The sequence below is a fragment of the Monodelphis domestica genome, chromosome 7 (assembly GCF_027887165.1).
Source record: "Monodelphis domestica isolate mMonDom1 chromosome 7, mMonDom1.pri, whole genome shotgun sequence".
Taxonomy (NCBI): Eukaryota; Metazoa; Chordata; class Mammalia; order Didelphimorphia; family Didelphidae; genus Monodelphis; species Monodelphis domestica.
The window spans coordinates 200,480,305-200,493,279 of NC_077233.1; the positions used below are offsets into that span (position 1 = coordinate 200,480,305).

A 12,975-nucleotide genomic window follows, 5' to 3' on the forward strand; every position below is an offset into this window, starting at 1 on the left:
TGTTGAATTGCCACTAATAATTGTTTGGACTGTTTTTTTGGGAGATTGGGGATTATACTTATCAAACTATCAGTCACTCATTGTCAGAATTTTCTTTTTAAACCCTTACCTTCTGCCTTGGAATCAATACTATGTATCATTTCTAAGGAAGAAGAGCAGTAAGGACTAGGCAATGGGGGTTAAATGACTTACCCAGGGTCACACAGCTAGGAAGTGTCTGAGACCAGATTTGAAACTAGGACCTTCCATCTCTAGCCTCTCAATTCACTGAGTCACCCAGCTGCCCCACCATTGTCAGATTTTTTGATGGTTTCAAAAGAGACAGATGAGAACTTGTTAATCTTTCTCTGAACCTATTCAGTCTGGAGATATATATTTTCCCTTGTCTGCACCATAATCCATAATTGAAGGACATTGGCAGAATAAAGGAAATATGCTTCTCCTTTGCCCTTCCCATATGTACAGCCATTATGGATTTAGAGGCTCAGTTTAAGGTCACAGGTTCATAAAGTTAGCAGACTGGCCATTTTGCCCAATTTGACCAGTTTACTTAAATGACTGTCTTGACTTCAGTTGACAAAATTTTTTTTTTACTAAATTGATCTGTTGTTTTGGCTTTATGTAGACAGTCTAAATACCAAGATTGTGACTCCTGTTGAGACTTTGGGTCCACTCAAGTAACTTGAAAAGACTTCCTTTTTTTTTTTAATTTATGCTTGGATTGGAATAAGAAAAGGCTCATTGTACAGGAAAATACTTTGATTTTACTGAAACCTAAAGAAGGAATTGTATCTAAAGAAGGGTTCAGTTAGAGGGCATATAGAGGATGTCTACTGTATGTCTTCATGGAGTTGTGACTAATGAATGGTTCACTGTATGAATTCATTATATTAATTAGGTGTCTCCCCAAATTTAATTTTGTATTAATCCTAATTTTTCTGGGGCTACAGAAGAGGGAGGCTGAGCCTGTGGAAGCAGTCCAGAATCTCACATAATCTATGAATGCAATGACCTGTCAAATCTAAGCTGTCTATTTAATAGAACACATAAAAAGATGCATTGTAAACACATCAGCATTTAGGAAGCTGTAGCTGATTATTTCTCTTTAGGATTTGGATCTGAGAGATTAATTTAAGCAGAAAAGTCTCCCTCTTTGGAGATAAATGGCAAAGAATAAATTTAGTGCTACATAGTGTACACAATCAGACCTATGAAAGTTTCAGAATAATTTGCTTAAGAGGGACCTATGTACCACAAATGTCAAAATACTAGCTAGTTCCAAGCACTACTCTCCTTATAATTGTACTCCATTATCATTTGGGAAGTAATTTGACTAACAAAGTAAGCATGGGAAATTGGGGGAGGATTTTTAAACTAGACCTCACTGCAAATATTTGACATATTAAACTCCTTGCCCCCTTATACCTCCCATCACTCACTATCTGTCTCATTTAGGGTCTCTGGGGGCTGGACTTCAAAGCCTTTTCAGCCTCCTGCTTCACAGTTTCACAGCATTAGTCTCTATCCCCAAGTGATTTCTTAGGGGATGGACCTGGCCCCAGGTGGATATAATATTTTTTTCCTTCAGATTTAGTGGAATGTCACATAGCCACATCTCTCTGTCTCTGTCTCTGTCTCTGTCTCTGTCTCTGTCTCTGTCTCTGTCTCTGTCTCTCTGTCTCTCTCTCTCTCTCTCTTACTCTCTCTTTCTCTCATTCTCTCTCTTTCACACACACACACACACACACACACACACACACACACACACACACACACATATATATATAATATATATATATTATATATATATATATCTTTATCTTTATCTTGTTCCAGTTCCCTCTCTTCTTCACTCCTCTACCTCAGCTCTGCTGTAGCACAGAACACGACCATATTGCAGTCTCAGACTGAGCAAGTTCCTGCCTTCTGATTTTCTGAGATGCTAGTGGAGAAGAAAAGTTATGAATTCAGTCATGTTTCAAACCTATAGGTCCAGCCCTGATGTAGGCTGGTGGATGGTAGAGGAAGGGATGATGAATGCTAAATGAGCTTGCTAGGGATCCCAGATTATTATCCATCTCTATTGTTAGCTCACTGAATCATTAACTCATGTGAATTCATGCATCCTATACTGTGGGGATAAATGAAATTGCTTCATCCTTTGCACATAATTCCCATTTTGGATAGGTTTGAGAGGAAGTTAGGATCAATGATACTGATAAGTCTTGGTCACATGAGCTCAATATACAAGCAAAATGTCCTTTCAAATGGCAACTCAATTTTGGGAGGAAAAATGGAGAGAAGGAAGGAAAGGGGGAAGAATGAACAAAAGAAAGAAGAAAGTAAAGAAATAGGAGGTAAAAGGAAGGAGAAAAAAGGAGGGAAAGTGGGGAAAAAGGAATAAGAGTAAGGTGAAAAGAGTTCATGGAAATAAGACATTTTATCTTTTTTAAAAGTTAAAGCATATATTCAAAAATTTTGAATAGTAGGCTTTATAATTTTAAATGAAATAATTTTATGTATTTGGATGTTCATTTTGTTGAAGTCTATTAAATTTAGAGTAAAATAGGAAAGTGATGGAATCACAACACAATTATTGATAGCTGTTAGTAATAAAGTAATTATGTCAGAATTTTTTCCCGTTATCTTTTCCCCTTATTCTTCTTTTCATATTTGAACAATAGCCTAAAAGTACATGAAAAATAAATTTAGCAATATTTGAAACAATAAATGAAGCAGATTAATTGAGGCATGGAAAAGTTACAGTTTCCCTCAAAATACTTTCTTTTAATTTTTCCCCTGTAACCTTCTTGATCATTACTCTATAATAGGACATAGCAGGGCACACATATTGCCCTTTGCCCATTTTAATTAATTAGAATCTATTGCTTCTAAAAATGTCTTGATGTGAAGGGATGATTTAGAAGCAGAATGTACCCACAGTATGCTATTTAATACTAAGCTATCCTTCTGAGTAATGGTGCTTGGCAAATAGTAAGCACCTATTAAATGATTTTTTCTTCATTCAATCAAACATAGAAAACAAGTATATGAGTTGCTGGAGTATAGAGGAATCATAACTTCATAATTTAAACCAATTTGTTCATATAGAATTTGAGGCCATGAAGTGATAAGTACAAGATTTGAAATAGATTATTTTGAAGGTCTTTTCCCATCTGAAATCTCTATAATCTTTAAGAACAAAACAAAACAAAGATTTTATAATTTTATTGACATATGGAACTCTCATTGGGGAAATTCCAGATAGGCACCTGCTTTGAAATTTGGAGATTACAAAGATGTTTGGGATCTTCATAAATTTAATGATTTACTCATTATCACAGAGTAAGTGTATGTCAGAGATGGGACTTGAAATGGTAAGTCTATGTCAGGCTGAGGACAGTTCTTTAATTCTTTCCACTACCTCTCCATTGCTTTGTTTAAAAAATATTAAAGCTATAAAATAATTTGGACAATGATTATTTTAGTTGTATGGCAAATTACTATGTGGTCAACTCATAAGAAAACTGATCCTAGTTATTATTATATAGGAATGATGATTATTTTTGTGGAAGTCTATTTCAAAAATTTCCTCATTGAATCATAAAATATTCTTTATAGGTGAAGAGGAAAAGGAAGATAAGTTGCCTCGAAGAAAGAGCATGAAACCAAATAGGAAAAGGAACAGGGATATTATCAGTGAAGATGACCCACCACCTGAACCTGAGGATGCAGAAACCAGAAAAGCAAGGGAAAAAGAGAGGAGGAAGAAGATGAAGAGAGGAGCGTAAGTTAATTAGGCCTCTTATTTAACTGGAAGCTCATATTAGCTTTTATTATTGTATAGACGTATAGTAAAGAGAATGCATTAGTGTTTGCTTTACTTGGGCATAAAAGGTTAATAACTGAAGCTGTTTATTGAAATAGTGGACATTTTGGTGTTTGTTATATCATCAAGGCAGCAAAGGAGAAACTGATGGTTATTAAGTTCAATGAAATCCATTTTAAAATCATCTAGTGTCAGTTTCAAGTGAGATTAAAATAAAGATAGAATATTTTTGTCCATTGGCTCATTTACTCAGGTCCAGTTCATTCAAAGGTCCTAAGCTGTATGGCTATGTTTACTTGCAAATTATTCATTCATTCATTCCTTGTGTGTGTGTGTGTGTGTGTGTGTGTGTGTGTGTGTGTGTGTGTAAGAGAGTGTCCATTTTAGAGTGTAAATTCCTAGAGGATACTTCAAAATATCTTTGACTCTTCATGGAATAGTGCTTATTTTTTGTATTTTTGTTTGTTTGTTTTTAGGACTGGATCTCCTTATCCTTGTCCAGATTGGAAGTGCAATGGCTATCCATTGCTAGATCCCAATATTGACTGTTATGGAAACTTTAACCAGATCCATTTTTCTGTTGAGATAGATCCATCCTCTGTAGGGAGCCTAGTGGCCCTCTGATACTGGAAGCTCAATATATTTGTACCAGACAGTGAAATTACCCAACTGGCTCTATCCTTACTACCCAGAACTTCATAAGTCAAGCAATCCACCAACCTCAACCTCCTCCAGCAGCAGGGGTTACAGGCATTTACTACCATCCTCTGTTAAGTCTAGTTTATAAAATAATTTACTATTCATAAAAGGAGGGTGCAGCAAGGTGGCTCAGTGGATAGAGAGCCAGGACTGAAGATGGGAGGTCCTTTGGGAGTATGCCTTTTGGAGACATACCTCCTAGCTATGTACCTACAAATAGGCTTTTTCTCATGTCTGGAATGTCCTCCTTTCTTATCTCTGCCTCAATGCCCTGTTTAGTGGCCACCTACAATATCAAGTTTTTCTTGATGTTCTAGCCCCTCCCCCCAAAAAAATTACCTAGTATTTATTTTGTGCATATTTATAGGCATACATGTTGTCCCTTTTTAGTAGAATATATGCTCCTTGAAGGTAGAACCTTTTTCATTTTTATCTTTGTAATTAACTCTCCTCCCAGCAGAGCTTCTGGCACCATGATTTCCAGAAGTGCCCTCTTAATAGACTTTTGTTGATTAACTGATATATAAAAAAAATGACTTGATTCTAGTTTCTGCCTTCAAGAAATGTACAAAAGAATGAGATGTTACACGAGAAAGATGGAAGCATCCATAAACTCTAAGTAAATGAAGACTGATGTTGCCACTGTTTGGAAGTACCAAAGAGATGGCAAAATGAATGAAATGATAGTATTTGAGTACTGGGATTTATAGGGGAATCGTTTCTTGGAGGGGGGATTATCCTGGATTTTACATGTAGAAGGCTAAGCATTAGATAAGCATAAAGTCATTTAAAGAAACAAGGACTTAACCTTGTTCAAGTTTTGTTAGCCTTTCACTCTGTATCTTATTCTACTCCCTGAACTCTGAAAAATATTTGCCTTCAATTTCTACTCTGAGCAGGAGAATGAGATGTCAATATATTCTTTCCATACAACTTTGTGCTTTGTACATTTTATAATTGAGGTGCAGCTAATTAGGCAAGTAGGAGGAGTGGGAGCAGTGTTTAATAGAGACTCAGCCATTGGAGACAGGAAGACCTTGGCCCATGTCCCACCTTTGATACCAACTGGTTGTGTGATTGAACAAATTTCTTAGCTTCTCTGTTCTTTAAGCAACTCTCTAAGACTATAAGTTACAAAAGAGGTGCTGACCTGAATTGCTTGAAGGAGTTTCCTCACTCACAAGTTCTGTATTCCAATATTACAGGTCTAGTTCTTCTATAATTAAAATATGCTTGTCTTTGAAGTATCTGGCTTCTTTTAATTGGCAGATGGATCCCAGAATACTTTATTGGTATACACTTCATTACTAGAGATACAAATAATACAGGAGACATAAGAATGTATTGATGACTTGGGTTCCTGGCTTAATGAATCTCAGCATCAGTTTTCTCAGCTTTTTGGGGGAAAGGGAGTGATCAGAGATAGCCATAGACAGAGACAGACAGAGAGAAAGAGATGTAAGGATAGAGATAGAGACATAGAGGTAGGGAGAGAGACAGGGAGAGAGAGACAGAGAAAGACAGAGAGACAGGGAGAGAGAGACAGAGAAAGAGAAAGGGGGAGAGAGAGAGAGAGAGAGAGAGAGAGAGAGACAGAGAGAGAGAGAGAGAGAGAGAGAGAGAGAGAGAGAGAGAGAGAGAGAGACAGAGAGAGAGAGACAGAGAGAGAGAGAGAGACAGAGAGAGAGAGAGAGAGACAGAGAGAGAGAGAGAGACAGAGAGAGATTGGAGACAGAGAGAAGCAGAGACAGAGGCAGAGGCAGAGGCAGAGAGAAATAGAAGAACACAGAGTATAGATTTGAGTAGAGGCTTCCTTTTCTCTCAGGATGACCCTCCATATAGAAAACTGGCTTGATATTACCTTTCCCAATCTCAGTTTCTTCTGCTTTATGAGACCTGGGTCTTAGACTGCTCTGGAGAGGCCCTTGCTTGACCGCATTGCTTTTTCCTCTTGAGTTTCTTCTGCTATTGATCTAGCTCTGGGTAATATAAGATTTTCTTAAACTTATTTTGTAAAATAACACATCTGATTGAAAGAGAGAGTCCTTTGCCCAAACAAATGGTGATATCCCTGGAAGGAGATATTCTGCTGCTGTTATTAATGCTCGTGTTCTTAACAGGAATAGTAGACTCATTGTGATAAGTGGTAGCTCTGTTCTCTAATTTAGAGCCCTTCTTCACTAAAGACTTGCATCTTTAAATAGGAGAAAAAAACCCCAAACAATAAGCACACACGCTTTAAAGAGAATTAGTAGGCAAATGAGGACACATTCATTTCAGTTAATTAACTAGGGGTCCTTATTCAAAGGCCAAAACAATACCCATGGGAATTTCCCTTGCATGAAGAAAACACTTGAAAGAAGCCAAAGACCAAAGATTGTAATGCTAACTATCTTTGGAGACAGCTAAAGAACATTACCTTGTTAGACAGTTTGGAATGCTTCTAATAATATACCACAGACTTTTCTTGACCCAATTTTAGGTGAATTCAGAGCTGTGAGAAATTCAGCATATGATTCTTTCCCTTTCACAACAGTTGTTTAGAAACATTAAAGCCAAGCAGAAAACTACATTATAAATATACAAGATTTAGAAAAATAATATTAATAGTAATAATGGATTCCCATTTCTTTAACAGTTTAAAGTTTCGGGAATGTTTTAGATACATTATATCAATTGATTTCACATCTACATATGGAATAGGTGCTATCATTTTCTCCATTTTATAGATAAAAAATTAGCTCAGAGAGGCTGTAATTTAGCTGCCTTGGACTAGGCCTGGGATTTGAACTGGGGTTCAAAATGGTTTGTTTAGATAGTCTGGATCCATACAGAAACTGTTGTGGTATTTTGACTTTTTGAGCAAAATGGTTTTTTCTCTGATGGAAAAACATTGTTTTTTTAAAGAAAAAATGGACTTGAAATTGTCATACCTAGATACAGTCACCAAGTCAACATTTTTTCCATCTATGTTCACTAAAGCAGACAATCCACAATGTAAACAGATTGTTATAATTGTCATCAGAATAAGGTAGTTTGTTTTCCCTGAATTTGGTGATCAAAATGTTAGCACAGTCACCTAAACTGTTAGCCTGAGATCATAATCATTTACCTACTGAGTGCTTAATACATCCTGTTTCATTCGTTCATTCATTCATTCATTCATTCATTCGTTCATTCATTCATTCATTCATTCATCTAGGAGAGAGAGAACTTCAGAAACCACCTATTATAATATGTATTAACCTAAGAATACTTTTCTAATAATCTCAACAATAAATAGACCTCCAAGAAAGGGGTGGAGAGGATTGCACTATGGAATAGCTTAAATGTTAGAGAGCTTTTCCTTCTATTGAGCACATTTTTTTTCTCTCTTCAACTTCAATCAATCAATTAATTAATCAGTAAGCATTTTTAGGAGCCGAATATGTGTTCAGTGTTGAAAATATAAAATGAAATAGTCCCTATCCTCAACAAACTTGTATTCTAGGGAAGAGTTGACATTCTATCCTTTTACTCCCAATTCTTCCTCCTGGGGCAAAGCAAAATAAACTTAACATCTCTTCCAATGACAGCCCTTCAAATACTTAAAAGGAAACTTTCTGTTCTTTCCATTGATTTTTATTTGACATGTTCTCCAATTCTTACTACCTTGTCTATCCTTTTCTGAACATATTCAAGCTTGACCATATTTTTTTTCTAAAATAAGGTGACCAGAACTGAAAACAGCACTCCAGATATGGCTTGACCAAGACAGCCTGTAGTAGAACCACTGCTTTCTTTGTTCTAGACAGTAGGCTATCATTACAATGTAGGATAGCATTAAATTTAGTTTTTTTTGGCTTCTGTGTCACATTGTTGTCTCATAATGCCCTTGTGGTCCATTAAGAGCCCTAATCTTTTCACTGGAACTAACATCTGATTGTGGCTCCCCTATCATATTATAAATTGTTAAATTATATTATTATATTCTATTATTATGGTATATTCTATTAATAAGCCATGAGGGAGTAACATCATAAAATCATAAATTTAGAATTAAGTACTTTAGTCATAATCTTAAATCCCCTTTCCCCCACTTTACAGATATGGCAATTAAGTCCCAGAGAGGTTCAGTGATTTGCTCAGTCACATAACTAGTAAATGGAAGAGTCTGGATTCAAACTCTGGTACTCTAACTTCAAATCCTTGACTTTTCCCCATGATAGCAACTAATTGGACTAAGCATTATAGATCTAATGAATATTTCTTCATTTTTTTATTTAAAAAAACAACCTCATTGATATTGGTTCTAAGACTGAAGACTGAAGGACTAGGCAATAGGGGTTTTAAGTGACTAACCTAGGGTCACACAGCTAATAAGTGTCTGAGTTCAGATTTGAACCCAGGATCTCCCATCTTCAGACCTGGCTCTCTATCCACTGAGACACCTAGTTGCCCTTGGTTTTTTGATATTTTTTAAAAAATACTTTTAATTGAACTCAATTTTTTTCTTAGCACAGATTCACTGATGAATGAAACAAATTTTAGAGTGGTAAAGAAGCAAAAGAATCTGCAGTGAATGGCTTGCTTGGTGTTATATGATCCATTATCAAATATTAATGTATAAAGTATGGTAATTTACTTCTGACTCTGAAAACATACCATTCTCAGTGTGTTCTTACATTGTTTTCTTAATGTCCTATAAACTTTTTTATAAGCAAAGAAGTATGAGAACAGAGGACAAAAGACTAGAACAAGTAAACCATAAATGCTCAATATATAAAGAAATCCCCTTTGTTGGCTTAAATAGAAAAACTCATATCCATATACTCACATACACATACATATGCATACATATACATATCAGCTTCATTCTTCATTAAATATTTTTCAGCTACCAATTGAGCTTTAGAAGAAATAGCATACTATAGTAGAAAAAGTAATAAATTTATAGTCAGAAAACCTAGGTTCAAATCCTGTCTCTGACACTAACCCTAAAGTTGCCCACATAATCTTCGATAATTTAACCTCTCTAGGATGTCATCCCCACCTGTAAAATGAAGGGATTGGATGCAATGATATTTAAATTCCTATGTATGTTTAAATACATTATTCTACAAAACATTTTTACTCTTTCTATATCATTTTTCTTTCTTTCTTAAGATAGAACCAATTGAAAATTTGAGAATAATTAAACAATACTACCACTAATAGCTTATTATCTTTTCTTGGCAATGATAGTTTGAATCAAAAATGTAAGATGGGGATGGCCAGGATGGATAAAAGGGAAAATGGAGAGCTGAGAAGAAACTCTCTTTAAGATTTATATTTTCCTTTCCCCTGAAGGTCTGAATGTCTAGAAAGGAATAACTTGGTTCCAGAACCTATGATGACTAAAAAAAAAAAATATGTTGTTTGAGCATAGTGCTTTTTGAAATTTGAGTTGAAAGCTTCAAATACAACTGATAGAATTTAATGATTAGAATACTATTCTCAATGTGCTGCGTTTTTGTTACAATGATACTATCAGTCTTCTTTATATTTGGAAATGGAGTCAAACTTCAGTTGGATGTCTGTTAATGTTATGTATTCTTCCACTTTTAAAGAGATGAAGATGATGAAATCGATGAAGAGGAATTGGAGAGAATGAAGGCAGAGTTAGATGAAAAAAGGCAAGTCATTGCTACAGTCAAATGTCAACCATGGAAGATGGAAAAGAAGATCCAAGTCCTAAAGTATGCACTTTTCTTATAATTAGGGAAAAATCCCCAATCTTTATTTGCTAAAACTTCACGTATTTTCTATTCTACTGTACACAGCTAAGGGGAATGTGAGCTAACATCTCTAAATAAGAAACAGCTCATAGCAAATTAGTTAATTAGAGGCATGTGGACCCATTTATTGTTTACTTCAATCATTCTTTTGAATCGAAGTTTCATTTTGGTTTAATATTGTGATAACTATCTCAAAGAGGTAGTAATGTTGCTTTTCACATGTGTATTCAACTTGTACACTTGCATCTCAGATGGGTCCCATCCTCGGGCAATAGAACACATGACAATTCTCATTAAAATATTGGGTGGTTAACAAATGACTGTCCTTTAAAATAGAACCAAAAACAGGATTCCAATTAGTGATTATGCTAATAAAAATTTCATGTTTACAGGATAATAGCCCCAGGCCAATATTACTCTATGAATATAAAGATACACATGTCTCTATATGTCTAATATGCAAAAGTATGCATAACCAATTTATATCCTCTTGGTTTATGATATGTGTGTGTGTGTGTGTGTGTGTGTGTGTGTGTGTGTGTGTGTGTGTGTGTGTAATGGCTTGTGAAATGTATAGGGTCAGGATCTCCTTCTCCAAATCCAACATCCCTCCCAAACCTTTCTCGCAATATTAAATTGAGGTGGCTCCTTTTATACAATGGTTCTTTTATCATTCAGTGGACTGAGTTGAGAGTCATGGGACCTGAGTTCAAATCCCAACTCTGCCATTTAAGATCTATGTGATGTGGGGACCTCTTTAGGACTCAGTTTCTTAATCTATAAAATGAAGTATTCTCAATGCTTTCTGAGATCACCTTTAGCTCCAAATTTAGGATTGTCTGAATAAATGGGAGCAGTTAGAGGATCCATTGGAGAGAGTGCTGGGCCTTTCTGTGTTTCTGTTGCATTCTAAGTATTTTTGAAATATTTTTAATGCTCTTAAAAAAACAAACATTTATCACCACCCACTAAACTACCTTCTCCCTACTTCCTGGTAGAAGTCTTCTTTTATAACATATATGTATAATCAATCAATAAAATCAAAATCAAAAATCAAAAATAAACACACAGATCATGTCTGAAAGTACATGAATCATTTTACATCTTCATAATTTCTTTGACTTACTGAACCTTGTCACAGAAGAAAATGAGGTTAGTCCTTACCTGTCCTTCATGAAGCTATGCTAGCTATTTATCCGAAAGTCCTCCTTACATTACAGAAAATGAAACAGACATATTGTATATTAACAGATAGGAAATGACTAGTTACCAACGTGAATCACTTTAGTGATATGTGGTCAGAACTGGTTAGAATAAAGTTCAAAATTAGAAAGAAGGATAATGCTGAGAAGATGACACTGAATACAGTTACTAGAGATCCAACGTGATCCATTCAAGCTGATTTTGATTCTGAAAAAAAATGGGAAATGAATAAAGAGACATTGTTGGCTTTTTTTAAGTTTTGGAGATATTTAACAAATACAAAATAGCTGCCACTCTAAGGAGGCAAAAAAGACCCAGAAACCTCCTCAGCTAGGAAACCCTTGAATTTTGCAAAGCCTAGTTATCTACACGTTGAAGGCAGCTCTTGTTTAGAAGACAATTTTGTTTTCAAAATATTATAAACTGTGATGGTAAAAAAGTATGTAGAGTATCACCTCATAAAACAGTAAAAAGTAATGGGTGGGAAATGAGCTTTCAGAAATGAGATCCAACCAAGTAAGATCATCTCCCAAAATATTTTAAGATGGAATTAGAAAGAGATGTCAAATGAAACAGATTTACAAGTTTTTTTTTTACAGTTTTACAAGTTTTTCTTTAATGATATAGTCTCATTATTGATTATAGTGGAGTCACTACATTTGTATTCTATCCCCTCAGGAACTGATATGCCATACTGACTGACTACCTGTTTATTGCACTTCACAACTTTTTTTTTTTTATGAATTGAATGTTTGTGTCAACCCTGCATCAAGCAAGTCAATTAGAACCATTTCCAATAGCATGTACCTATATGGCATCTGTGTCACATTTTCCTAGTTCTCATAAAGTTTCCATTTTTTTATTGTTATTATATGCATTATGGTGATCTGTGGTCAATGATCTTTGATGTTACCGGTGTAATTGTCTGGGGACATCATGAACTGTGCCCATGTCTGACAGCAAACTTAACTGATAAAAGTTATATGAGTTTTGTCTGTTCCACCTACTGGCTGTTCCTCTGACTCTCTTCCTGTTCTTGGACCTCCCCATTCCCTGAGACTAAACAATATTGAAATTAGGCCAATTAAAGAGCCTGTGATGGCCTCTAAGTGTTCAGGTAAAAGGAAGAGTCCATCAATGCAGCAAATTTCACTGCTGTCTTATTTTAAGAAACACCACAGCTGCCCCAACATTTAGCAATTCCCACCCTGATCAGTCAGCAGACATTAGCATTGAGGTAAGACCCTCCACCAGCAAAAAGATTGAAGGCTCAGATGATGGCTAGTATTTTTTAACAACAAAATATTTTTAAATTAAGGTAAGATATGTAAAATTTAATGATATCCTACCATGGTACACAGAGTATAGTATAAGGTAAATATAAATTTTATAGGCATTTGGAAACCAAAAAATTATGTGATTCACTTAATTTCATAATTCTCTTTCATGTAGAAGTCTAGAATTATTGTAGAGTTAGGAATATCTCCT

At 35.3% G+C, this 12,975-nt stretch overlaps 1 protein-coding gene across 1 annotated transcript in view; it reads left to right on the plus strand.

Moving 5' to 3' along the window:
- Positions 1 to 12,975, plus strand: part of TMC1 (transmembrane channel like 1) — a 209,765-nt gene that overhangs the window by 74,534 nt on the left and 122,256 nt on the right. The window contains exons 3-4 of the mRNA XM_056806326.1: positions 3,622 to 3,787; positions 10,117 to 10,245. Of these exons, the coding sequence (XP_056662304.1) occupies positions 3,622 to 3,787; positions 10,117 to 10,245 (295 nt within the window). The remainder of the gene's footprint in view (positions 1 to 3,621; positions 3,788 to 10,116; positions 10,246 to 12,975) is intronic.